Consider the following 27,792-nt stretch of genomic DNA (forward strand, 5'->3'; position numbering starts at 1 on the left):
CAATTGGCAGCAATCTCTAATTTTCATGTTGGTTTAGCGGATCAAAACATAATGTCCCACAAGCTTTGCAAAGCCTTTCTGAGAGGTATTTTTCTCCTGAAGCCTCCAATCAGAGATCCTCCTCCACAATGGGATTTGAACTTAATGCTGGCATCCTTGATTCTACCCCCCTTCGAACCGGCTGTTACATGCTCCTTAAAGTTTCTTTCCTGGAAACAATTTTCTTGGTGGCTGTTACTTCAGCTAGAAGGGTTCAGGCATAGGGTATCTTTAAGACCTAATCCATCTTTTTTGCCCAAAGTTGCTTCCCAGATGAATCTTAACCAATCTATTGATTTGCCAGTTTTTTTCCCTAATTATTCAGACAAAGCTGAACAAAAACTTCATTGCTTAGATGTCCATCGTCAACTCAGATATTATTTGGACAGAACTAAACAATTCAGAAAATCTGATCAACTATTCCTTTCTTATGCAGAGAACAGAAAGGGTCTCCCAATCTCTAACGTGACCTTATCCAGATGGCTGTCTTCTATCATTTCTTATGTTTATCATCTTAGAGGCAAGCAACTGTCCTCAAAACCAAAAGCACATTCTACCAGGAGCCTGTCCACATCCACAGCCTTTCAGGATAGGCTACCTATTGACACCATTTGTGCAGCAGCCACTTGGGCCACCCCTCACACCTTTGTCTCTCATTACAAATTGGACTTGGCCTCCAGGGACAGAGCTAGGTTTGGTTCCACAATTCTCAAGAGTCTGTTCCATTGAGCCACCCAGGATAGAGGTGCTAGGGACGCGGTCCCATCCAGCAAGAATGAAGGCGAGTTTTACAACTTAACATTTAGAAGTTATGTACATACCATAACGTTCCATGTTAGTTGTCTTCTCTCGCCTTCTTTCTTGCGTCTCTCCCTCCTTCCCCCTGGCCTGGACTGGACTTATCTTGAGGTTGTACCTTCCTTTTGTTGGGGGTGTTGTCACTCTTTCCAAGAGTTCCCAGTAGGAAGAGTCATTATTGTTAGTGGCTATCAGCCTAGTTTCTCCTACATTTAGTAATCTTCCTTGGGAAGAAGTGTTTTTTGGCAGGGTTTTCTTCTAGCTACCAAACGAGATCTGAGGTAGTCACGCCTTGCATCATGGGCTATAGGGTTGCCTCGAGCTGGTAAAATGAGTTCTCGAGCTTAGCAAGTGCCGAGTCGGAGCCGAGGATTGGCTCCGAACCATCCAGCAAGAAAGAAGGCGAGAGAAGACAACTAACATGGAACGTTATGGTATGTACATAACTTCTAATTTTTTCCACTCAGATTTCAGATTCAGATTTGGAGGAGAGCTCAGATGTTCTTCGTGTTTCACTCTTGCAGTCATTACATTTGGGTTACCTGCTTGCAGTAGCCCTCAGTCAGCCTGATTAACAAAGTCTTGGGTCCTACATCGGTTGCTGTCTCTTCTTCCGTGACGTCAGATCATCAGGGGTATAAAACATGCAGCCGATGTCATTACATCAGTTTTTCTTGCCGTGCGGTGCCCGAATCAGAAGCAGTTCGCAAGTGCCGGTAGGCCGACTCCTGAAATTTTCATTTTCGAGTTTCAGAACTGAAGTCTTCAACTAAAAGCTAAGTACCCTGTTGGGGAAACTTGTTCTTGCTCTAAACCGATGTCAGTAAAAGTAAATAATTGCATTTCTTGTGGAAAGCAAATACCTCAGAAAGATTTTAATTCGTACTGTATTCCTTGCCTAGGCCCTGACCATGACGTATCTCTCTGTCGGTTTTGTGCCTTATTTAAATCATGAACTATCCGTCGTCGGTATGTTTGGGCTTATAAATATTTTGGTGCTCGGTTCAGTTATCCTGATATGTCTTCAGTAAGCCACCCGACTACCAACATTCTGAAAAAACACAAAGATAAAGACAGAGACAGGCCCCTCAGTTCGCCAGTACTCAGTGAGGCGCTTTCGCAGCCCCTGATACCTGCTACTTCAGATTCGCAGGCCTCCACTGAGACCCATTCAGAGTCCTGTATGCCGCGAGATGCTTCAGCTGTGGAACCTAAAGATGTCTCTACCTTGGATGGGTCCGGAACCGCTGTGCAGGCACCGGCTTCTGAGGGTGTATTCAGGCCTACTGTATTGCATATTAAACCGACGCCATCTTCTTCTTCAACGCCTAAAACCCGAACCATGCCTAGAAAACTGATGGGTCAGGCCTCTATGCCTGAAAAACAAATGATAAGAATTGTTGAAGACCTTATTACTTTAATCAGGGGAAGCCAGCCTTCCCCCTCTAAGAGACCTAGAATTGAGTTTGCTTATGACACTTCTAACCAGGATTCTGAAATTTCTGTTTCCTCTGATGACCAAGATTTACCCTTATCTAACTTTGAGGATTCTGATGCTGAGGACTCTATTCCCTCTGCTCCCCCCCAGAGGATTTCTCTTTTGGTGAAACCTTGCATACCCTCAGGGAGCATTTTCGTTGGGAAAGTCGGGTTTTCTCTGATTCTAAAAAGAGGCTTAGGGATTTCTTACTCCTGCCCCAGCACAGGCCTTTAGCTATACCTCCTGTACTGGACATTGTTGATGATGCCTTTTCGGAATCTAGCATGGCCCCTGACTCTTTACCTCCTGCTTCCAGAAAACCTGATAGATATTACAGGGTTCCTGACTCTCATAAGTTCCTTTTCAAAAATCCTACTGTGGATCATGAAACCATTTCACAGGGACCCAAGGGCATTAAAGCTACTACTGCCAAAACTCCTAACCCCTCTGATAGAGACTCCAGGGCACTGGATAGATGGGGCAAGAAGGTATACACTTCTGCAGTTTGGCCATTAGGGCCTTGAATTGCCAGTTTCATATGTTAAAGTATCAGCAGCATATTATTTGATTGCTTAAACAGAAAATGATGTTGTTTCCTGATTGTGCTGAAAATAAGGATTTACAGGATTGAATGCATTCTGCTGAACAAGTTGGTAAACATGCATTGCAATGTGGTTTTGATTCACTAGAGGCATCTCGCAGGGCTGCGGTAACTGGGTCTGTATTTAGAAGGCATGCTTGGCTTAAGGAGCAGTCCTTGCCAAATCATGTTAAAGCAAAATCACTGGAAGCTCCCTTAAATCAGGACCGCCTGTTTGGCAACAATGCAGAAGAAATTCTTAAAAAGATGGAGGAAAAAGCTAAATCTATGCAAACTGTTAAAGATTTTTTACAAGTGCAACCTCCATGATTTAGTAGGCATTGGCCTTCTAAGATTTGGTCCATTCCTGCCTCTTCCAGACCTTTTCAGTCCAAACCCAGATCCAGCAGAGCATCCAGGCTTCAGTCCCAGGGGACGCACAGGACTAAGCAGTGGGGGGCCTCCACTTCCAAATCTGGGAGTAATAAAACTCCCCCCTGTGGTATACTGTCTCAATGACTTATTTTTAAAACTTCCAAGCACTCTTCAACTGACTGCCCCCTTAGGGGGAAAGATTGCACTTCATGCAAAGAACTGGGGACTCATTACCCAGGACAATTGGGTTTTAAATATAGTGTCCCAAGGATACAGATTTCACTTCCACACGTTACCAACTCCAAACGGTTGGCTAGATCTACCTCCAAATCTGTGGGCAGTGGCCCAAAAGCAAGTACTCTCTCTTAAGCATTGGAGCTATTCAATTGGTACCAGAAGAGGAAAAGGGACAAGGTTTCTACTCAAGATTTTTCCTGGTACCCAGAAAAGACAATTCATGGTGTCCTGTCTTGGACTTGTCTACTCTAAACACCTTTTTGGTGATTCCAAAATTCAAGATGCTGACTCTTCACCAGTTGCTTCCTATGCTAAGCAAAGATGCCTGGTTGGCAACATTAGTTTTAAAGGAAGCATACCTATGCTTCAAAGCAGGCTACACACACTATCAGTTCTCTGCACTGTCCTTTGGCTTATCTACTGCGCCCAGGGTATTCACAAAGTGCCTAGCTCCAGTCATTGCATTTTGCAGGCAAAGAAATATTCTAATATACCCATACCTAGACAATTGTCTAATTCAGGCAGAAAACCAGGACATATTTTGAATCATTGGGCTTTTATACAAAGGGTGCTAACTTGTCTGGGGTACACCATAAATGAAAAGAAATCACACCTGGTACCCTGTCAACAAATTATATTCCTGGAAGCAAGCTTGAATACAACTCCCCAGATGGCTTTCCTCACGCCAGAGAAACAAATTCACTTCACAGCCTACTTCAAACAAGTGGCCACAAAATCCCTGCTATCTCCAAGGTAAATACTACAAGCCTTGGGATTCATGGCCTCCTGCATTCTTCTAATTCCATATGCAAGACTGCATATGAGGAAACTACAATAGTATCTAAAAAGTCTATAGTGTCAACATTCTCAAGATCTAGAAGCAATGATTACTATCATTCCTTGCCTACGCCTAGAGTTCCTTTGGTGGGCAGAGGCCTGCCACCAAAACAAGGGGCTACCATTCACACTACCCCCTGCCGCACAAACCCTAACAACAGATGCATCAGACTATGCATGGGGGGCGCACCTGGCAGGGAAGTGCATTCAGTGCAAATGGAACCCAATTCAAATGCACCTTCACATCAACCATAAAGATATGTTAGCTGTACAGAATGCTGTGACCGCCTTGAAGGACCACATTCTTCCAGGACAGTTAATGGTAAAGATGGGCAACACCACTGTTATGTGGTACATAAACAAGTGGGGGGGGTTACACATTCTTACCCCCTCTGCAGACTAGCCATGGCATTGTGGAACACAGCCTTGAGTTACCCAAGTGCATCTGCAAGCTCAATTCCTGCCAGTAAAACTAAATACACTGGCAGACGGACTAAGCTGAAACCTCATGGACCCACACGAGTGGAAACTGGAACCAAGGATCTTCAACATGTTGACAAGCAAATGGGGGAGCCCAAATATAGACCTGCTTGCCTCCCCCCAGAACTATCATTTGGAAAATGTTTACGCAAGGACTCCCTACAAACAAGCTTGGAAAGCGGATGCTCTGTCCTTCAGCTGGAAAAACCTATCAGTTTATGCCTTTCCTCCTCTGCCTCTGCTCTCCAAAGTACTACTAAAGATCAAACAAGACAAACCAAGGATGATTTTGATTGCAACAGACTGGCCACGCCAACACTGACACCGCCTCCTGTGCAGTGTGTCACTATTGGCCCCATGGCACCTGCTTCACTCTCCTACCCTGCTGTCTCAGCAGGAGAACCAGATTCTGCACCTTCAGCTTCAAGCACTGAACCTAGCAGTCTGGCTAATTACCTAAGCTCTCCTTTACCATTCCTCAGTAAACCAGTGATGGATGTCATTTTAGAGTAAAGGAGGCCTAGTACTAGAAAATCTTATGCTGAAAAATGGAAAAGTTTCTGTGCCTGGAATCAATCTCAAGGGATGAGCACATCAGTGCCAAATATACCTCAGATTTTACAATAATTAACTGAGATGCTTCACAAGGGCCTGTCTTTTTCCTCAATAAAAATTCATGCCTCAGCCATTTCAGCTCATTATAACACAGACCCTCCTCTCTTCTCTCATCCACTGCTCAAGCAGTTGTTCAGAGGGGCCAAAAAAAAAAAATTAAGACCACCCAGAAGAGCTCCAACTCCAGCCTGGGACCTTAACTTTGTATTGGAGAAACTCACCCTTCCTCCTTTTGAGCCAGCTGCTACTGCAGATTTAAAATTCCTTTCTTGGAAAACAGCTTTCTTTTTAGTCATCACTTCAGCAAGAAGGGTATCTGAATTACAGGCCCTTATGGCAGTGGAGCCTTTCATCATCTTTCATGCGGACAGGGTGTCCCTCAGGAACAATCCCTCTTTCATGCCAAAGGTGGTATCCAGTGTGGCCTTTAATCAGTCCATTCATTTGCCAACCTTCTTTCCTAATCCACAGAACAAAGGGGAACAGATACTGCACTCCTTAGATGTGCACAGACAACTTAGATTCTACTTGGACAGGACTAAACCTCAAAGTAAATCTGAACAACTGCTGGTGGCATTTGCTGCAGGAACAGAGGGGAAGGCTATTTCAAAGCAAACCATCTCCAAATGGATAAGCCATTTCATTAATTTCTACTATAAGCACCATGGAAAACCTATCTCACAGAGGATCAGACCCCACTCAACCAGGGCTGCATCTACCTCTACAGCCTTTCTCAGAGGTGTACCTACCAGGGACATCCTAGAAGCTGCTACCTGGAGTTCTGTAATACTTTCACCAAGCATTACCATTTGCCAATTTTCTCTAAATCCAGAGCTGGCTTTGCCACTGCAATTTTGCAGGGCCTTATAGCTGGTCCTAATGCTATCTAAATCCCTCCTCCCATCCCTAGCTTTGGGAATCTACCAAAATGTAATGACTGCAACAGTGAAACACGAAGAACATAGTACAGTTGTGTACACTTACCATAAATGTAGATGTTAGAGTGTATTCACTGTTGCAGTCCTGGTTACCCTCCCTCCAGCCCCCTGACTTCTTTTGGCTATACCTCTTCTCTCATTTTCAGTGCTTAAAAGCTTTTTGGTGTATTTGCTTTTTTTGTTGGAGGTATAACCTTGTATAGTTATAGATTTAATTGCTTCCCATTAGGGGGGCACCTGACATCTGGGGCAAGAAAAACTGATGTAATGACGTCGACTGCATGTTTTATACCCCTGACTACCTGACGTCACGGAAGAAGAGACAGCAACCGACGTAGGACCCAAGACTTTGTTAATCAGGCTGACTGAGGGCTACTGCAAGCAGATAACCCAAATGTAATGACGGCAACAGTGAATACACTCGAACATCTACATTTATGGTAAGTGTACACAACTGTACTTTTCTTTTTCTCCCTGTAGGAGTTTCTCTTTCTCTGATGCTAGTGCTAGAATGTGCCAGTGCTTTCAGTGAGAAAACATTGAGGTTTCTCTGCCCTGACAAAATTCTATGACTTATTACAGAGGGATTTTCCAGTACCTACAGTCATTCCTCCTGTTCTGTCTACTTTAGAGGATGTGTGTGTTACTGCCAGCAGTTTTCCTGATAGTCATCCAGCTGCCCCTAAAAAGGCAGATAGGATGTACAAAGTTCTAAAGTGTTTTAAATTGTTAGATATTATTCCCAACCTGACCCAGCAGCTTTAGTTGATTCCACTAAGTTAATTCCAATCCTAGTCATTCTGATAAGGCTGGGAAAAATATTGATGGGTATGGGAAAAAAGTGTATTATTTATTTATTTATTTACATTTGTTTATCGGGTAATGTCCAACTGGACAAAAAGTCCTTTTTCAGTGGAGACCCGGGAAGAAAAGCTCCAGAAACAAGATTATACAACATATTTAGTAGCATAAAAATGTTACACATTATACAGAGATGCAGGTATTGTTAATACAGTAAATAGCATAAAAAACATAGTAAATATCATAAAATTAAGTTATAAGTCAGTAAAAGCATTGATACAATATAAACATTTAACAATTTACAATATTTTTTTTTTTTTTTTGTACAGTCAGTTGTGTAAAAGGAGTGCCTTCCTCAAATTTTTTGAGAGCTGCAGCTGGAGTGATAGAAAAATGGGGGGATATAGGTTAGTCTGGAGTAGAGCATGGACATAGTCAGTGGGATAGGAAGTATTGTCTTAGTTCCTGTTTAAAATTATGTGTATGTTCAATAGACAGAATTTATTGAAGTGAGTTCCAGACTTTTGCAATTTTGTGGCAGTATAAGGAGTCACCATGAGAGTTATTTACTTTAAGTAAGACTGTGTCAGCTGACCTGAGAGAGTTAAGGTTTTTGTAGGGTTGGACAAGCTTAGTTAGGGCTGGGCAGTGATCAAGTTTATACATCACTGTGTGGACGATTAATAATTGGTTTAGTGTGAGTAAGTCTGGGAGTTCTAACCAATTTAGTTGTTTGAGGGAAGTACAATTATGTGTTTTTTGGAGTAGGTTAGTTGCATATTTGGCTATCTTGTTATAGCAGGATTCAAGGTTGCTTATTTCTGTTTTACAGAGGGTTGTGAATTCTTGAGAACAGTAGAGTAGTAAAGATAACAAGTGGGTTCTTTCTGTAGCCAGTCTAGCATGGTCTGAAAGATAGGGTTTTGCTCTGTAGAGTGTGCCGAGTTTAATATGGACTTTTTTAATGGTCTGTGCTATATGTTTGTCAGATTTCAATGCATTATCTATGGTAATCCCAAGACGTTTAGTATATTCAGCAGGTTCTATTTTAGTGCCATCAGAAGAGAAAATAGAAAGGGGTTGACTATTAGTGAGGAAGGATTTGAAAAGACCATAAGCTTAGTTTTATTGGGATTTAGTATAAGTTGATGGGCTGGTAGATATTTTTCAGTGCTGGTAAGGGCATCCTGACTCTTTTCTTGAAGTGTCTCAATTGATGGTGCAGAGCAGATAAGGGAGAAGTCATCTGCATATTGAATAATGTTGGCAGGACTAGTGGCTGTTGTAAGGTCATTGGTAAAGATCGTAAAGAGTTGCAGCTCTAGAATTAATACTTGGGGGACTTCTACAGAGATGGGAAGATGAGGGGAGAATTTATTATCCCATAAGGTAGTTTGCTGCCTGTTTGAGAGGTAGCTATGGATCCACTTTAGGGCATCAGGGCAATGGTTGTAATTGGCAGGTTGTTTAGAAGGATTTGATGTGATATGGTGTCAGAGGCCTTTGACATGTCAAGAAAGGTAGCAGAGACAAGTTGGTTATTTTTAAGGTGGTTTATAGAGTTGATAAAGCTAATGATGGCTGTACTAGTACTGTGTTTTGGTTGAAAACCATGTTGTGTAACAGACAGGAGGTTGTTTTTTTTGGAAGTAATCAATTATTTGTTTGTGGACACACTTTTCTAGGATTTTTCCTATGGGTGAGAGTATGGCTATAGGTCTGTAATTGGATGCGTCTTTAGTGGGGCCTCCTCTATGCAGTGGAATGATATGTGATATTTTCCATATGGTAGGTACATATTGTTCAGTGATTAATTAGGATTGGTATGGGGTAGACAATAGATGGGGCAACTAATTTCAGAAATTCACCTGGTAATTGATCAGTGACGAGGGTACATGGCTTTACTTTAGATAGTAAGCCTTGTATAATGGTTGTTTGAATGGGTTCTAGTTTAAAGTGGGTTTGTGGTGGACCAGATGGAGTGGATACAGACAGGGGTAGGATAGAAGCATTATGTAATAGGGAGGTTATTGAGTTAATAAAGTGGGAATTAAATTGGGATGCGATAGGGTCTATAGTATTATTGGTAGTAGAGACTTGGGGTAGTGGGTTTCCCTGGTTTTAGAAGGAGGTTGACTGATTGCCAAAATCTTTGTGGATTTGTTTGATATTTTAGTTGGCAAATTTGAAAGTATGTTTTTTTTTATCTATTTTGATTTGTTTCTTAGCTTGGTTTCTAAGTTGTTTGAAGGTGATGAGATTAGTATGACGTTTGTCAGAAAGCTAGAGGGACCACGCTTTGTCTCTTAGTCTAAGTAGTTGTATTGTTTCTTTTGCTAACCATGGGAGTTTTTTGGTTTTAGAACAAAGTTTTGTGGGTGGGGCAAGTTTATTTAAGATATGCAGGAAAATATTATTAAAGTATTGAACTGCATGATCTAGTTGTAAGGTTTTTAGGGGAGCCCAGTTTTGTTGTTTTATGAGAGTCTGGAAGGTAGATAGTAAGAATTGTTTTTTTATTTCGTGTGTAGAGGTAAGTGATATTACCACAGTTATTTAAGTTTTTTCTTATTAGGTATATTGGATAATGATCACTTAAAGTGCCAGGTAGGCAGCCAGACTCGTAGTTGATGTTAGTTTTGTTTGTCAGAATCCAATCAAGGGTGGAATGTATGTTTGTATGCTTGTCTGTGCGTGTAGGGTGTTGTATATTTTGATGGAAATTATATTGGTTTATAAAATTTGTTGGTGTATTTGAGGAGCATGTGAGCCAGTCCAGGTTAAAGTCACCTAGTATTACTGTTTCATGGTTAAAGTTAGAGGAAGCCCATTCAAGTATATTTTCAATATCTTGTAGATTATTTGCAGGAGGGAGGTAGATAGATATGATAACTATTGATTTGTGTTGCTTTATATCGAGCCTGGCAGTTAAGATTTCAGAGTTAGGAAGGTTTAGTGGGCTAGAGTTAAGTGGATACTTCTGCAACTTTGATTTTCAGAATTTTAAATTGTCAGACTCATATGTTTATTTATTTTACAATATTTATTTTATTTTACATTTAAATTAGACATAAACATTTAACAGAAAAACAACAACATAAGCAATTAAAAACATAGGCAATTAAAAAGCATAACCATCAGCATAAGCAATTAAAAAGCATTGGCAAATAAAAAAGCATAAGGAATTAATACAATAGAAGTAAGGAAGGAAGCGACATGACTGAAGCAACATTATGTCCAATGAACAAGGAGCAGGGATACATAGTATTATTTGTTGTATCTATACTTCAGGTTTGTGTGAGAGAGTTGAGAGATGAGTGTTTTAATTAGTGGTGTAAAGTTTATGCTTTCAATGTAAGGATGTAAAATCCAAGTGAGGAAGTGATAACAAGACAGAGCTAAGGGTAAAAAAGGGAGAGGAGGACAATGAAGCAAAGCAACATTGTGTGTGTGTGGGGGGGGTTGAGGATTGTCTTAGGGATAGTAGTGTGAGATTAAGGGGGGGAGAGAGCAGTGGCAGAACTAGTGGCTTTTTAGGTATTCCTTAGTGGCTGCTTTGAATTTTTTAGGATGATTGAGGGACCTGATCTCTAATAGCAACCTGTTCCAAGAGATGGAAGGGTGGTAGCTAGGGAGGTTACATCCCTGTTTGGTCTCAAGTTTATAGGTTTGTAGGAGGTTTTGGTCTGAGCTACGAAGTGATCTAGTGGGAGAGTATTGAGAGATGAGAGTTGATAAGCTGAGGCAGTAGGAAGGAAGATATAGAATGGAATGAATAATTTGGAGCTGAGAGGAGGAGCTGGTGAGGTAATTCAAGCTAGTTTTAGTTAGAGACACTGATGTGATTTTTACGTTTGTTGTGCTGCACATCTGGCTACTTTGTTATAGGTTGATTCTAGCTTATTAAGGAGAGAAGAGTTAAGATTTGTGAGGATTTGGGAGCTATACAATAGACTAGGTAGGAGATAAGTATAAGAGAGGGTTATTTTTGCTTTGTTTGTTAGAAACTTCTTGTTTCTATATAGGAGGCCCAGTTTTAGATGAGTCTTATGTTATTGAGACACAAAATAGTGAAAGTAGGTTTAAGGTGGTTAGCATTTTTAGGTAAGAATAGTAAAAGTTTTGCTTTTTTAGGGTTCAGAATAAGCTGGTTGTTAGATAGCCAGGTCGCAATAGAGTTAAATGCTGCCTGAGTGACAGAGGTGAGTTCGGAGGGGCTGTTGGCTATGGTGATGACTGTAGAGTCATCTGCATATTGTACCAGTGATGATTGAGGGCATGAAGTGTAAGCTGTATAGTGAAAATATTAAAAAGTAATGGGCCTAGAATGGAGCCTTGAGGGACTCCCATTTTAACTGGGAGAGAGGAAGAGAGAGCAGTGAGCCACTTCACCGACTGTAGGTGATCAGTGAGATAGCTAGAAAACCAGGCAACAGTAGAAGTGGAGAAGTTAAGATTAGTCAGTTTAGTCAGTAGAAGTGAGTGAGACACAGTGTCAAAGGCTTTTGGAAGGTCTAGGAAGAGGCAGGAGATGAGTTTGTTATCATCTGTAGCTAGAGAAATAGTATTGAGGAAGGATATGAGGGCAGTAGTAGTACTATGTTTTGGACAGAAGCCGGGTTGTGTAGGTGTAAGCAGGTTTTGCATGACTTGCTTGTGAATGCATTTTTCCAATGCTTTTGAGAGAGGAGATAGGATTGCTATGGGCCTGAAGTTAGCAACCTCTGAGGATTTGCCTCCTTTATGTACAGGTAGGGTGTAAAATTCTTTCCAGATCGAAGGCACATTTGACTCAGAGACAGAGTGGTTTATCAAGATAGATACTGGGACTGCAAATGAGTCAGCTGCTAATTGTAGGAAATAGGGAGGAATATTATCTGCAGATGTAGAGCAGGGTTTTAATTTAGAGTGTAAAGATTTAATGTAACTGGTAGAGACAGGTGAGAGAGAAATTATTAGAAGAATTTGAAATAGACAAGGATTTGGAGAAGTTAGTAGTATAGTTATTAATAGGGTTAGTTGTGTTAGTTGCAGAGGGATCCATGATAAACAATTTAGAAATGGATTCAATAAAGTAGTTGTTAAAGATGGCAGCAGTTTCTTCAGGTGTTTTGTTAGGGCATGGATTTGGTGAAGATGGGCTCCCGGGATGCAGTATTTGGTTAATTGAGTTCCAAAATTTGCTAGGGTTTGATCTTTGAGCTGTAGGAGGGTTAAAATAGAATTATTTTTTAGTTTAAAGTTTGTTAAGATAAATTGTAAAAGTATGAGAGTTTTATCTGCATTTTCCTTCATGTGATGAAAAATCCGCTTTAAATAACTTAGTTTATTCTATTGCACAGGTCACTACTCATTGTTTACAGTGTGTGTATGACTCTGTTTGAAAGGCTGCATTCTCTGAATCTCCCATATGATGATAAAAATAAGAGTTTAAATTCTCCCTTGGTTAGATATAGTGTTTGGCCCCTCTGCTGAAGAGGTGATCAAAAAGTGTGATGAAAGGACCAAGCTTATCAAGGGAATCTCAAAAAATTTTCAGACCTCCTTTTCCAAATTGTTCAAAGGATTTTCTATCTCCTCATTCAATTTTGACAAACAACATAATAAATTGCTTCAACAAAATTCAGGTGAACAGACTTTTAAGAAGAATTGGCAAGGGGGTTGCTAACCTTCCATTACCAAGGACAGTCCAACAGGTCTGAATCACTATTTATGAGACCTTTGTGACCCCTTCCCATCCTGACCCCATTTTTCTTCCAGAAAGTCTGAATCTCTGAATTTCTTTTTGGTAACTGTTTCAGACAAATGGGTTCTGAAAATCATTCAGCAAGGTTACAGATGGCAGTGGGAAGAATTTTCTCCTTTCCGTGGGGTATTTCCTATCATTGAGATCAGACTCTTTTGTTTCCACCTTTCCTTTATCACATGCTGCCCTAAGGAGTGATAGAATCAGTTCGTATTTCCCAAGTGGGGAAGGGTTTTTATTCACCGATGTTCCTAGTGCCAAAGAAAGAAAATGCTTGGATACCAGTTCTGCATCTTTCTTTCCTAAACCTGTTTGCGATAGTGCCTAAATTCAAAATGATGTTACTTCACAACCTGTTTTCTCTTTTTCCTCTTTCAAGTTTACTGATAATAGTAGACTTAAAATGCTTATCATTACATCCCTGTTCATCCAGACTTCAGACATTTTCTAAGGTTTTGTGTGTTTGCATAACATTATCAGTTCTCTGCCTTACCCTTTGGACTATATACTGCTCTAAGAGTGTTCACAAAGTGTCTTGCTCCAGTTATATCTCATTGCAAGCTGAAGGGTATCTGCATTTTTCCATATTTAGATGACTTATGTACCTTACAGAGTCTTTTTCAAAGTTTTAGCAATCTCTGTTTTGGGTGAGAGATCTGTTACACAAGCTAGGATTCCAAGAGAACATTCAAAAATCTTTCTTGACTCCTTCATAGAGGATTGTGTTCCTGAGATGTCAGCTGGGCACCTCAGTTCAAAGATCTTTTCTTCCAAAGGAAAAAATAGATCTTTTTTGGATCTACTTTTAAGATTTTCCACTCAGACTTCGGTCACTGTAAGGGAATACCTCAGGCATCTTTGATTATCATGATTCCCCTGACAAAGCTCCACATGAAGGATACAGTGGTATCTGAAATCTCTTTGGGCCCAGCAAATCCCAGTGCTGGGGTTTGTTAGAAGAGAAATCTTTAATAGAGACTATCCTTAAATCCAGGTCTCCCCTTCTCCCTCCCTGCTCCATATCAGTCAGTCACCACAGATGCTTTGCACTTAGTTAGGGAGCAGTTTTCAGAAGAATAAAAGAGCAATAGTTATGAGACACCAAGGACAAATGCAAGCACATTAATGTTAAGGAGATGCTTGCTCTGATAAAGGAATTCAACTCCCTGAACCATCTTTGTTTCCTGGGACATCTTAAAGTGGTTACAGCCAATACCACAGTCATGTGGTACATCAACAAGCAAGGGGTAACCAGGTCATATCCCCTTTGCAGACTAGCCATGTTAGCTCGGGATATAGCTTCACAAAACACTCTCACTCTACAGGTGTTCTACATTCCATTGGAGCAAAACTGTTTGGCAGACAAGCTGTGCAGGGCCATGGCAGACCCTCATGAAAGGAAACCAGATCAGGGGCTCTTCTAAGATTTGATCGATTGTGGGGAGTTCGTCAAGTAGACTTCTTTGCCTTCTTTCTGAACATTCAACTGGCAAGATTCTGTTCCAGTACTGTGCAAGAAGGCTTGGAAGACATATGCATTTTTTTCTTGGTCAGTAATGTTCCTGTATGCTTTTCAACTATTATCCAAGGTAATTCTGAATATTCAGAAGGAATTCCCCCATGATCATTGAGGTGACTGTTTCTGACCCAGGTAACCATGGTTTAACCTTATTTTGGAAATGGCCAGGGGCAGTTAACACAAGCTTCCTCACACACTGGAACTAGTCACACAAGAACAGGGTTGTCTGATATACCCCAGCTTCAATCATCTTCAGTTGATTAGCTGTATGATGTGGTCTTAATTCCTTTTAGACACATATTTGCTGAAGACTTGCAGCAGGTACTAATGGAGGCAAGAAAGCTTGCTACTAGAAAATCATATATTAGCAGGTGGAAAAACTTTTTAGGTGGTGCTAACAACATAACCAGCACCCATTCAGGGCTTGTTTTTCTGTTTTTATAATATTTGTGTGAGTTAATATCCTGTGGCCTTTCATATTCTTCTTTCAAGGTGCATTTGTTAGCCATTTATGCATGTCTCCCCATGGATCCTTCTCTTTCAATGCAGTATTATGTCAGAATGTTCTTATAAGGAGTTTTGCATAAGAGACCTCCTAAATAAAAGCAGCCCCTCCTTGGGATCTTAATTCTGTATTAGAGAAGCTAACACTTGCTCCATTTGAATCAGTTAATCTGGCTGACACAAGGTTTTTAATGTGGAAAACAAGTTTTTTGATTGCTATGACCACTACAAGAGTGGTATCTGAGTTGCAGGCTCTTATACTGACTCAACCCTATCTAATTTTCCAAAGGGACAGAGTTTTTTTGAGAACTAATCCTTCTTTTATCCTTAACATGGTGTCTGAGTTTACTTTAAGGCCAAGAAGAGATACTCTGCAAGCAAGACCCAAATGCAAGGCAGAAAACAATCCAAGAAGACGAAAATTGCCAGCATCAAGTTCAGTGTAAAGCATCAAAAAAACATCCAAAGGCTGATATATAAAGTATATAAACTTTTAATAATAAACACCTAGACCGGTTTCAGCCAGCAGGCTTTCCTCAGTGGGATAAAAAAGCATTAACTGTAAAGTCACACACACACACACACACACACACACACACATATATATATATATATATATATATATATATATATATATATATATATATATATAGTATGAGTCATCCAATAGGATTCTTTCCAATGTGTTCTTCCCACATTCAAATTGTTTCCTATATGAGAGACAAAGAGAAAATAAAAAGTTATACAATAAAATAAAATAAAATAACACATACTCATAAATAAATTTATAAATGATCATTCAAACCTGGTGAGAACAAAGCTCCCAGTTTAATGATCCAATACCTCTCTTTTTTAGTGAGAATAGAATGCCATCCCTGTTTGTTGGATCTGTCCCCAAGGATTCTGTCAATGATGGTAAACTGGATCCTGGCTGAATTATGTTGTGTACTGTGTCAAAATAAGGCATTGGTCTCCCTCTTAGTTCGTATGTCACTGTGATGTTCAGACATACGTAATTGAAGTGGTCGTGAAGTCTGTCCAACATAGAATGAACCACATGTGCATGTAGCAAGGTATACCACCCAATCACTGTTACAATTGCCAAAAATTTTGATATCAAATATTCTGTTGGTATTTTTACTGGTAAAGAGTTTTGATCTGAAAATGAAAGGACATGATGAACAATGACCACGATGGTATGTACCCCATAGTTTGTCACCTGTCATGGTTAATTGGTGGTGTATTGCTCCGGCTGAACTGACCCTTTTGTAATGTGAAAAAAATGATCCCAATGTCCTGCCCCTTCTATATCCATACCTGCATATATCACCAATCCATGGTTTGATCTCATTGGCAATGAGAATATTCCAGTGCTTGGATATAACATTCCTCATAAGGTTAATGTTACGTCCAAATGTGGTGATGAACCAGATAGGTTCATCCTGTTCAGTGTGAATCTTGTCAGAATATTGGAGAAGAGAAGTTCTGGTGGAATTAAGAGCAACTTGTTGAGCACCCCGGATGTCAAGCTCCTGGCTCTAAATCTGTTAACTAAATCTTGTTGAGATGCATCATAGTCATTATCTGAGGAACAGATTCTACAAATCCTGAGAAACTGAGACTTTGGTATGTTTCGGATAATGTGGTTGGGATGCATACTAGTTGCATGTAATAGACTGTTATACTGGGGGTACTTACGAAATGTTTTACTACGTAAAGTGTCATCAGAATTTCTGGTTATAGTTACATCCAGGAAATTGATCTCATTTTTATCATAAGTAGATGAAAACTCAATACCCCATTTGTTATGATTGAGATATTGGACAAATTCTGCTAAATATTGTTCATCAGAACGCCAAACCAACCAACAATCATCCAAATATGGATACCATATGTCTAGTTCATCTAAATACAAATTATGTGAGGTGCCATAAATAAGTTGTTCCTCAACATATCCCATAAATAGGTCTGCATATATGGGGGCAAAAGATGTCCCCATTGCAATGCCCTTAAGCTGTCAATAGCATTCTCCTTGAAAATAGAAAACATTTTTGTTGAGAACATGTTCAGTCATGTAGACCAAGAGTGTGTTGAAACCTACTGGATATAGTTGTGATTTGTCCAACCAAAATTTAAGGGCTTCCAATCCAGCCCAGTGTGGAATGTTTGTATATAGAGCCTTGACATCCAGGGTGCACAGTAACCAATCTAGTTCCCGTTGATTCTCAGCAATGATTTGCAAACATTGTGTGGTATCCTGTATTCTGGCACAAATCAAGCCCAATAATGGTTTGAGATATAAAGTAAGGAACTCTGATAATGGTTCTGTTAGGGATCCCATGCCAGATACAATTGGTCTTCCAGGGGGTTTGTTAAGACATTTGTGTATCTTGGGTAACAGATAAAGTGTTTGTTTCTGTGGATCCTACATTGTAAGATGTGCTTTTACTGTGTCAGATATGATACCCTCAGAGAAAGTTGTCGATCTCTTGTTTGAAATTAAGGGAATTAAGGGTGGGGTCAATGGGCATCTTCATGTAATGGGAAGGGTTGGAAAGTTGTCCATTTCCCTCCCCCAGATAATAATCCGTATCCATGATGACTACCGCTCCACCCTTGTCGGCCTGTGTAATGACAATATTTGTGTTGTACAACAAACCAAATCCTATGCAAGGGGGAATGCACGGTCCAAACCAAGTATCAAATTCACCAAATAGACCAGCAAGGCAGGACGGAGTTCAAATTTCATTTATTTTGTACCATAACAGACTAGTTTCGGCAAAAGTGCCTTCTTCAGTGTAGGACAATAAATTCAAGTTCCTTGTGCTCATCCATTTAAATACAAACCATGAGCCAATAGGGCAAATAGGCTCATTAATATTAATGAATGAAAAAATATTTTTTCTGATAGTATGGTGATAACAAAACACAATATGTAACTCTGCAGTGAGATGCAGTCAAAAAACAGGACATGTCAACAATATTTATGTTAAGGAATTGTGTTACAATTAAAGTAATATGACATAATATATATGTGTGTAAAAACATATATATTTCTTGACCATAAACAACATCTATTAGACAAATGTAGGTCAATAACAACAGTGGTAATTTCTCAAATCAACTACCTATATCATATATGTTCAGCAATCAGGACACCCCAGATCAACATTAACGCTGATGGACAATCTTTCATAATCATGATTTACAAGGTATAGCACTCCAATAAAAGACAGTGAAAACAGAAAACATAACAACCCTAAAAAATTGAAAGAAATGAAATGAAATGGAATAGTGTGAAATCACATATATATATAAATGCATGTATAGTTTATGACCATAACCAGAGTCTGTAAATAATTACTCTCCATACTAACATTAATAATTTCACATGTGAACTACCTATGTTGAATTAATTCAACTACCCAGACCCCCATATTACCATTAATGCTGGTTCGCAAACCCATATAGCTTGATGTAATAAACATAAGTAAAGCAAGACAAAATACAGATAAATTAGTATGCTTTGAATACGCAGATATATATTGATTTTCAAGATCCAAATAACCCAAACCTTGTTAATGTAATAGGTCAACAGGGTTATTGAGAAATACACATAATCTGCTATAAGTGATCATTTAAACCCGGATGGAACAAAGCCCCCAAAGTTGTAATCCAATATTTTTCTTTTTGATCCAATAAACCATGCCAGCCTTGTTTATTAGTTCTATCCCCAGATATGCGATCAATGACCATGAAACTAAATTTGGCCTGTGGATGTTTACATGTATGTTGATATAGGGCACTAGTCTCCTTGTGGTTCCTGACATCACTACGATGTTCGTTCATTCTATATCTCAATGCTCTGGAAGTTTGGCCTACATAGAATGCCCCGCAATAACAAGAAGCAAGGTACACCACCCAATCACTACTGCAATTTCCAAAGATCTTTATATTAAATATCCTACTGGTATTGCGACTGGAGAACTCCTTAGATTTGGACATGTATGAACAGGAGCCACAATGTCCACAGGGAAAGGAACCAAAAAGTTCATCACCATGTAACGTGAGTTGTTTGTAGATAGTCCCCCCACTTGCCATATGCTTGAAGTGTGATAGGTAGGAGCCCAAGGTTTTGCCCCGCTTGTATGAAAATTGACATCGTGGCCCCAAAATGGTTCGCAATCTGTCATTAGCCAGTAGGATATTCCAATGTTTATTGATAATATTCCTGACCATGTTTATATTTCTCCCATAGGTTGTAATAAACCTGACACAGGTGCCATGAGATGTTAAATTTTTGTTCTTATTTTTGTATTGTAATAATTCCTCCCTTTTTAAACAATTGGCTCTACTTTGGGCACTCACAATATCATGTCGATCATATCCTCTATTGGTAAATCTCTGACTAAGATCCCTGCTGGCTAATTGGTATTCCTCTTCATTAGAACTAAGACGTTTAATTCGTATGAATTGAGATATCGGAATACTTTTAATGGTGTGACGGGGATGTAAACTTGAGGCATGTAGCAGGGTGTTATATTGTGGGTACTTGCGAAAAACTTTGGTGGACAAGGTGTGATCTGGGTTCCTGTAAACAGTGACATCCAAAAAATTGATGGTATTTTTATCATATGTCACCGAAAATTCCAGTCCCCATTCATTTTCATTAAGATATTCTACAAATTCTTGCAAGTAACCCTCATCCGCACGCCACACCAGCCAACAGTCGCCAAGGTAGCGTCTCCAAATATCCATCTCTACCTGAAAGATGTTATGTGATGTATCATATATCATGTATTCTTCAACATAGGCCATAAAAAGGTCGGCATATATGGGAGCAAAGGATGCTCCCATAGCTGTTCCTTGTAACTGCCAATAGCATTGGCCTTGGAAATACAGAACATTCTTATTGAGAACATGTTCAGACATACAGATCAATAAAGTATTGAACCCAGGTGTGTATAAATTTGCCCTTTCCAACCAATATTGAATAGATTGCAACCCTGCCCAATGTGGTATGCTCGTGTATAGTGATTTAACATCTAATGTGCATAAATACCATTCAGGTTCCAATTGGGTATCCTTGATAAGCTGCAAAAATTGTGTGGTATCCTGCAATCTGGATCTTATAAGGCCTAATAGTGGTTTGAGATATTTAGTAAGAAAGGCTGATAAGGGTTCTGTCAGAGAGCCTATTCCAGAGACAATTGGTCTGCCAGGTGGTTTTGTCAAGGATTTGTGAATTTTAGGTAAAAGGTACAATATCTGTTTAGAAGGCTCAGAAACCATAAGTGAAGCAAGGCACTTTTTATTAATAATGCCCTCCTCACAGGCTAGCTGCAAAAAGGAATCAATCTCTTCCTTGAAGACAGGCGTAGGGTCTATGGACATGTGCATGTAACACTTAGCATCAGACAATTGGGTTAGCCCTTCCTGTATATAATCGGCAGTGTTCCAAACCACAACTGCACCTCCCTTATCTGCAGGGACAATAACTATATCTTTATTGTTACATAGATTGTCCAACGCTACCCTGTCTTCAGGTGTTGAATTACTTGCTAACATAATGTGTCCCAAGTTCTCAAAATGGATATCCCTCAGGATAGTATCCATAAAAATGGAAACATGTTTGTTCATGGGTGGTTGGAATGAAGACTTGCCAAAGCGAAAGTCCTCAGGGGGTTCTGACTTATCATCATCAAAAAACAATTTTAAATTCAAAATCCGGCAAAATGCCTGTAAATCTTGTACAATATGATATTCCTGGCTAAAAAAAGACGGAATATAATTGAGTCCTTTGTTCAAAAGAGCAACCTGTTCATTTGTTAGTACAGCTTTGGACAAATTCAACACATTCTGGTTAAACTCTGGCATTTCCCCTACTTCAGGAAATTGTCCAGTAGTCCCTGGAAAGAAACCTGAGTGGTTGATCTTTCTGTGCTTTCTGCCCCCCCGGTGTCCCTTGCCCCCTCCAAAGGGGAAATTTTGTTTGTTTTCTTCCTAATAGGTGAAACCCTCTCAAAGGACCCCTCACCATCCGTGAGAGAAGATTCCTCCCCTGAGGTACTACATGAAGTATCCCCCTTGTTCTTCAAAATTGAGCGAGGTCTCTTTTTGGTGCGACTGGGCCCTGTCCTAACCTGATTGGTATCAACAAATCGAACTGATCTGCTGAAATCAAAAGGTTTTCCCCGTTGGTAATCTGAATAGTCCCGATGAAACTTTTTAATTTTTCGTTCCTTAATGGTTTTCTCATGCTCCATCAAATCTTGGGAGAGTTTTTTAATATTATCCTGATATTTAGAGGATGATTCAAACTTTTGAACATCCGAGCATAAGTTTTTTATTTCTTGTATATTGGAATCAACTGTCCTTTCATAATATTGTAACAAAATGTTCACAAATGTCATGGATCCCGTCTGTAGAGCCTCCTTCCAATCTTGGTTAAGTTTATCATCTGGTCTCCCTACTAGGGGTTGGGTACGTATACGTAGTCCCCTGGGAGCCATATTTTGTGCCGAATATGCTTTAAAAAGCTTAAGATGCCAAATATTAGATCTGAGAGTTTTAAATGCTTTGGTGATTGAATGAAAGAACATATCACAATCCACCAAAGTTGATTGAGCCGAATTGACCGGATCATTGCTTGGCAGATTTTCAATGCCAAATACACCTATGTCCTGCCGATCAGCACATAATCCAGATAGGATGTTGTTCAGATCCATGCTGTGAATAATATTGCATATAGACAGCCAGTAATAAGTTGGAGCACGAGAAAACCAAGATTTAAACAATAACCAGACTGTGTTTGAAAGACAATGCTTCAGAGGCCCAGTTGCACCAAAAACCTATGGTTAATTCAAAATCAAAACAAAGATTTTGTGGGCCACTAGGGGAGCAGAAAGCATTAGTATACACAGAAAAAATGTATTCCAATCTTTGGCTTGTAACTGTTAGTCAATAGTTTTCAATAAGACATGAAAACCTGTCCAGGGTAAAATATTGAATAATCCAATGCAATAATCAGAAATTCTATTTGGTATGCCCCACTGAAAACAAGCCAGCTGGTGTAAGTAACAACTATTATTAGTTGTTGGACTCAACCATATAAAACATATATTTTGTAATGTCCCCCCAAAAATAAATGGAACACAAAAATACCAAAAAGTTAGTAAGTATCAAACCAAGTATCCAAACACACCGATAAACAATAAATTTCCTCCAAAGCCAATACTCCAAGTACTGACACCACTCAGGAAACAACTGACATTGATCCGCACAGGAAGAAATGCTTTTATATTTGATATGCTATTGTTCACTAACAGTTGAAACTCACATACAGAAATCTCTCCCAAGGTTAAATGTAGAATGATCCAGCAATAAAAAGTTCTTTTAGTAAGCAAAAGGTGCCCCACTAAGTGCTAGATCAAACCCACTAGTAACGGTAAAAACCATGGTTAGTTATAATCTCAGCCATACAAAACATTAATAAAGTAGACTCACAAAGAAAATGATTTATAAAAATAAACCATATTTTAATTGTGAATGGGGGACCGAGCAATAATCCGCTTCACCAGATGTGAGTGATAATTAGCATGCAAGAGATAACAAATATTACTATTGTAAGTACAACCAAGAAGGTAATATTTAGGTTTATTATACACCACTCATTTCAACACTTATACCCCCGGCAAGCAAGATATGACACCATATTGATAAATCTAGACAATTAGTGTCCCTCTTAATCAAAAACAACAGTATAATAGGGGATCTAGATCAACACCAATAATCCATCCAACATGTCCAGTTGAGTTTCACTATCAGTATGTATGTCCTGTAATGGATACAATATATGTATATAATATTAAACAATCCTAAATATTTGTACTGAAATATATTATATAAATATATTGACAAATTTAGAACACAGTATTCAAGTATATTGTGTTCCCCCAAGAGTCAGTACATAAAGCCGACAAATGTACAAGATGGAAAACAGTCTCACTTAACAGTGCTAAACTTGTTGTATTTAAGAGTTTTAAACACCATGTAGGTCCAACCAAACTTGACACTAAAATGTGTCTGGTTAACAAATAAGCACTTAATGCCCCTGACTGAATCCAGACCTAATACCATTCGACTCCACGCAATATATTAGCCAACACACACAAGAACCAAAGTGCTCAAAGTATCAACAATATATCTGTAGGTTTGATATAATGATATAGGTTCCAAACAATTAAACACTCCCCAAGGCTGACCAAATATAACCTGAATATCAGCTGTAATGGGACCTGGCCCATATAGTTAAGTCTCATTCAATGGGGAGAACCTGGGTAATAACCACCAGCCATATAAGTAGTACCAAATAACCGTTAGGCAGAAATGTTATATAATTAACTGCCAGAAAGCGGTATGTTCCAATATATCAAAAACCAGCAACCGTTTACATATAACATTTGCCGAAGCTAATATTAAAATGTGAATTCAATCAATATGCATACTTTGCCCTTATCACTCTATGGTTGTATTTGTTCAGACTGATAACATCAGGTTGCATAAAAAAGCATACAGTAATTCACATAGTTGTCAATTGTTCGTTTAGAGTAAAAGTGATGTCCGCTTGGTATTAAAGTTCAGCAAATCCTGTATCAAGAGAGGTCCCAAATCCTGGTCTTCGAAACGATCATAAACAATGAATGTCCTTAGCTGTGTTTGAGAAATAAACATATGATGGTATAAGGGCACAACAATACCGTAATATAATCACACAAAACCAACCCTAAATAAGGCCTAGTTTGAATGTATTATGATCCCCCATACACCAAACCGTAACAGGTATTGTAATCACTCCTTAAGAAGCACAAAGGCCCTGATTGTAAGAAGAAGCATAAAACCCATATGTAAATCTGAAACACGCTCCAAATCACTGTGAAAAGCATGAATCATTCCATAGTATAACTATTCATACAGGCGTTTGGTCAATCTCAAGAATACAAATAGACAAATGTATTAGTCTACCATCTAATTGAGCCGTTCCAATACAATATTTGTGTTGTCCCTAAGTTGCTGCAATGTTAGTTGTTCAGTATTGGTTAAATTGTGTTTCAAGGGTGAAATGAGTTTACTTTAAGCCAAACTATCAATCTCCCCATTTCTTTCCTGAACCTAAAAATGAGAGAGAAAGAATACTCCATACCTTGGATGTCCACAGACAGCTCAGGTCCTATATCTTGACAGAACTAAATATTTCAGTTCTTCAGATCAGTTGTTCATTTCCTTTGAAGGTAAGTAGAATGGGCAACCCGTGTCAAAACAGACTATTTCCAAGTGGTTGTCTAAGGTTATTTACCTTTTGTTATACTCACCACACCAAAAGTATTGCAAGCTGGATCAAGTCCTACTTTACCAAGGCTTTGGTCTAACCTATGGCCTTTTGGAAAAGGTTGGATTCTATAAATATTCTAGAAGCTGTTGACTGGTCCTCTGTACATACTTTTACAAAGTAGTATAAGCTTGATTCTTTCTCTAGGCTCAGATCAAGCTTTGCTCAGATCATTCTCCAGAGGCTCCTGAACTCTTCTCCTCCCATCTCGCAAAACTAGTTAGCTAAGGTAATCTACTCGTAATGCTAGTGCAGCAGTGATCAATATGATGGACATAATGCAGTTGTGCAAGTCACCTTACCATGACAGTAGTTATTTGAATGATCTCTTCTTCAGAAGCTGCTCCCAACCTGCCTGCTTCCCCTTGTTTTTTTGGTGTGATTTTTATGACAGAGTGCAGGCATTTACTTTGTTATTCTTATTGTTGCTCAGCCTCACTCTGTTGTCAGAAAAGCCCTTAAGGGCTTTGCACCCAAACTTGTCTTTTATTCAGCTCATCTCTAGCTGCCTGACACTTTGGGCTCATGGAAGGTGCCCTGAAGCTTTGGAAGCTGGATGGCTGTCATATCCTTGGCAGGATATAACCCTTACAGCTAAGGCTACTGCAGCAGTGATCATACAAACATCTAATGTTATGGTTCAGATCTAAAGTTGTTTTTCATTTGGTCTCCAACCTGTGGGTTCGGATCCGATATCAGAACTGACTCGGTCGTGTACTACAGCTGTAGGATCTGAAAAATCTGATCTCCTCCCCTACCCATAATGCCCTGCTCTCCCTTCATCCCCAGATCTTGTCTGCCGTGTTTTCTAACAGCATCTGGATAGCGATTATCTGAGCTCCTTTGGGTTTATGAGTAGTTTTTTCCTAAGACTTTCTTTAAAATTTTGTTAAAATGTCTTTCTACGTATTATAGTATTCTCCCCTATCCTATATCTGTATAACCACATGGGTCCATTTCCTTTCACAGTTCCTTCTGTTTCTCTCTCTACTTCCACTTCCCTTTTTCCTATTTAAAAAAACAAACAAAAAAAAGCTTTCTTTCTAGTTTTAGCTCTGTATTTAAACATTTTTCTATTAGAAACCCCTTCTCTGTTTCCAGGCCACTTGTCTTTGTTGCTTTACTATGTGTGATAAGCCAGCGGGTTTAAAAAGTGTGCTACATGTGGCCAAAAAATTCCGCTTTCCAATGCCCACAGAGAGTGCATTGTTTGCTTGAGGGCCTTTCACTTGGACTCCTCTTGCTCTGTTTGTGCTGGTTTCAGTCAGAGTGCACTGATCGACAGAAGAAATAAACTGATCCTTAAGGGTCTTCTGCATTCTTCTTCTAGTTCTTCGTCCACTTCAGGGGCTCAATCCTCCGCCAAGAGACACAAAGAAAAGAAAAGGTCCCTGGACAGAAGTTCTTCCTTGCCCAGGGAGCCTTCTTGCAAGTCCACCAAAACTTAAGATCCTAAGCTGTCAGATCCGAGTGTTTGTTAGGAATTGGTCCAGATCCAGTCCCCAAGGTTCTTTCTAGAGCTGATTACCTCCAGACCTAAGTCACCACTGTTTCATTCCCCTAGACCAGTCTCCAGGCCACCTTCTGTTGCTTCCTCTGCCAGGTCCTCCCGGAGCCTTTCTGAAGCTGAGGTTGACAGAATGTTGATGAGATTCCTCAAGGCACAAATTCAACTGGGGTTTTGCCCATTCCGTCCCCTCTTGGATCCGGTAGCCACCAGCCTGCCTTTGTTCCATCTCTCCTTCTCCAATCTGACCCCCAGCTTCAGAGTTGTCAGATCCGAGGATCCCAAGAGCCAACACTTCAGAGCCGACAGATACAGTTACCTCGACCCCAACAGTTTCAGATCGGGGCAACTCTCAGAACCATAGCCCAGGTGTTGGGTCAAAGGGTTTGATGTCAGTTATGAAGTTTTAGGAGCTGTCTCTTCCCATTGAACCATTGGCGCTTGATAGTTTTGCTCCAACTCCCCTCTTGGATCCAGGAGTGAAGGGAACTCATAGGGTTTCTCCTTCGACAGCTTTGCTGTAGTGGGGGTTTCCTCAGATTCATGTTTGCACTCGGCATTCAAGGTGGAGAGGGTTCTTTCCAACCCTAGGAGAGACTCGACTCTTCCTCCCTCGGAGCCTGGTCCCTCCTCAGGACAGTTTGTGCAAGAGTCATCCTTTCTGTCTCCTGCTGGACAGCCTGCCCAAAAGAGCTTCCACACTTCTTCCCAGTTGGAACACCTTGAGTCTTCCGATACTTACCCGGAACACCCCACCGAGGAAGTTCCTCATAAGCATACATGCAAAAGAAGACACGTGGATTCCTCTCCCTCACTGAGGACACTGATTTGGAGGATGGGGAAGGGTCCCCAAGATCCCCACCTGAGAATATCTCATTTGGAGACATCATGGAAATCCTCACCAGAAAGGTGGGTGGTCTGCCCAAAACCCTAACACAGATGAGCTGATGTTCCTGGAAGCCTTGATCTCATCTCCCACAGGGTGTGGAAAGAGCCAAGCACAGTGGAACTCATCCCCAAATGCCTGGATAAGATCCTTATCACACCTTCAGATAGACCACATTGGACTAAGGGTGCCCCTGTCGATGCCATGGTGGATGCAGCAGCCGCCAAGAAGAAGCTGGCTCAGGAAAATTCCTCTGTTCACCCCCCCAAACAGGGAGTCTGGGGCAGTGGACAGATTCAGAAAGTGGGTGTATGCTTTAGCCACCTTCACTTTGGGGGCATTGAGCTATTTGGTACACGTGATCAAACTTCAGAGACACCTGGTAAAGGGGCTTTCTAGTCCTGCCCCAGGACCCATGTCTGCAGAGGAACAGAAAACCTTTTCCTCCAGAATGGCTATCATCCTTTCTATAGTGAATACTTCCATGAGGCTGATCTTGGATGCGGCAGAGGGTAACTCACGGGCAGCCGTACAGGCATTACTATAAGGTACCATGCCTGGATGTGGCTCTGTGATTTCACGGAACCCTTTAAGGTGTCTTTTACTAACATTCCTTTTGATGGATCATCTTTGTTTGGTCCCATGGTTAGAGACACTCTCCCAGAGTAAGAAGGATGGGAAGACCTTGTCTGCCATCAGAATCCATTTTGTCACCCATCAGTGGTCCTTTTTGCGGAACCAACGTGGCAGCAAAAAGTTGTGGTTCCGAAGATCTCAAGGTCCTTTCCAGGAATCACTGGGAGACTTTTCCTCCAGAGGCAGAGGTGGAAATGGTGCTAATGGCAGATGACACCCTTGTGGCAGAGGGAGTCCCATGAACCAGGGGTGTTGAGATACCTTCTTGGACAGGCCCAATCAGTGATTCTAAAGAATTGCCTGACTACTCAATTGTGGAGGTAGTCGGGGGCCATCTTTCTCTACACTCAGCAGCCTGGGAGGCCATCACAAATGACCTTTGCGTGTTAAACATAATATCCAGAGGCTATGTCATTCCTTTTTCCA

At 40.2% G+C, this 27,792-nt stretch overlaps 1 protein-coding gene across 1 annotated transcript in view; it reads left to right on the plus strand.

Moving 5' to 3' along the window:
• The window catches only part of LOC122810691 (myoferlin-like), a 1,883,765-nt gene that overhangs the window by 87,257 nt on the left and 1,768,716 nt on the right, over positions 1 to 27,792 (plus strand). Inside the window, 1 exon segment of the mRNA XM_044082260.1 lies at positions 7,510 to 7,587. Coding sequence (XP_043938195.1) covers positions 7,510 to 7,587 — 78 coding nt within the window.

This window comes from Protopterus annectens, chromosome 9.part0 (assembly GCF_019279795.1).
Source record: "Protopterus annectens isolate FY-2018-M chromosome 9.part0, PAN1.0, whole genome shotgun sequence".
Classification (NCBI taxonomy): domain Eukaryota; kingdom Metazoa; phylum Chordata; order Ceratodontiformes; family Protopteridae; genus Protopterus; species Protopterus annectens.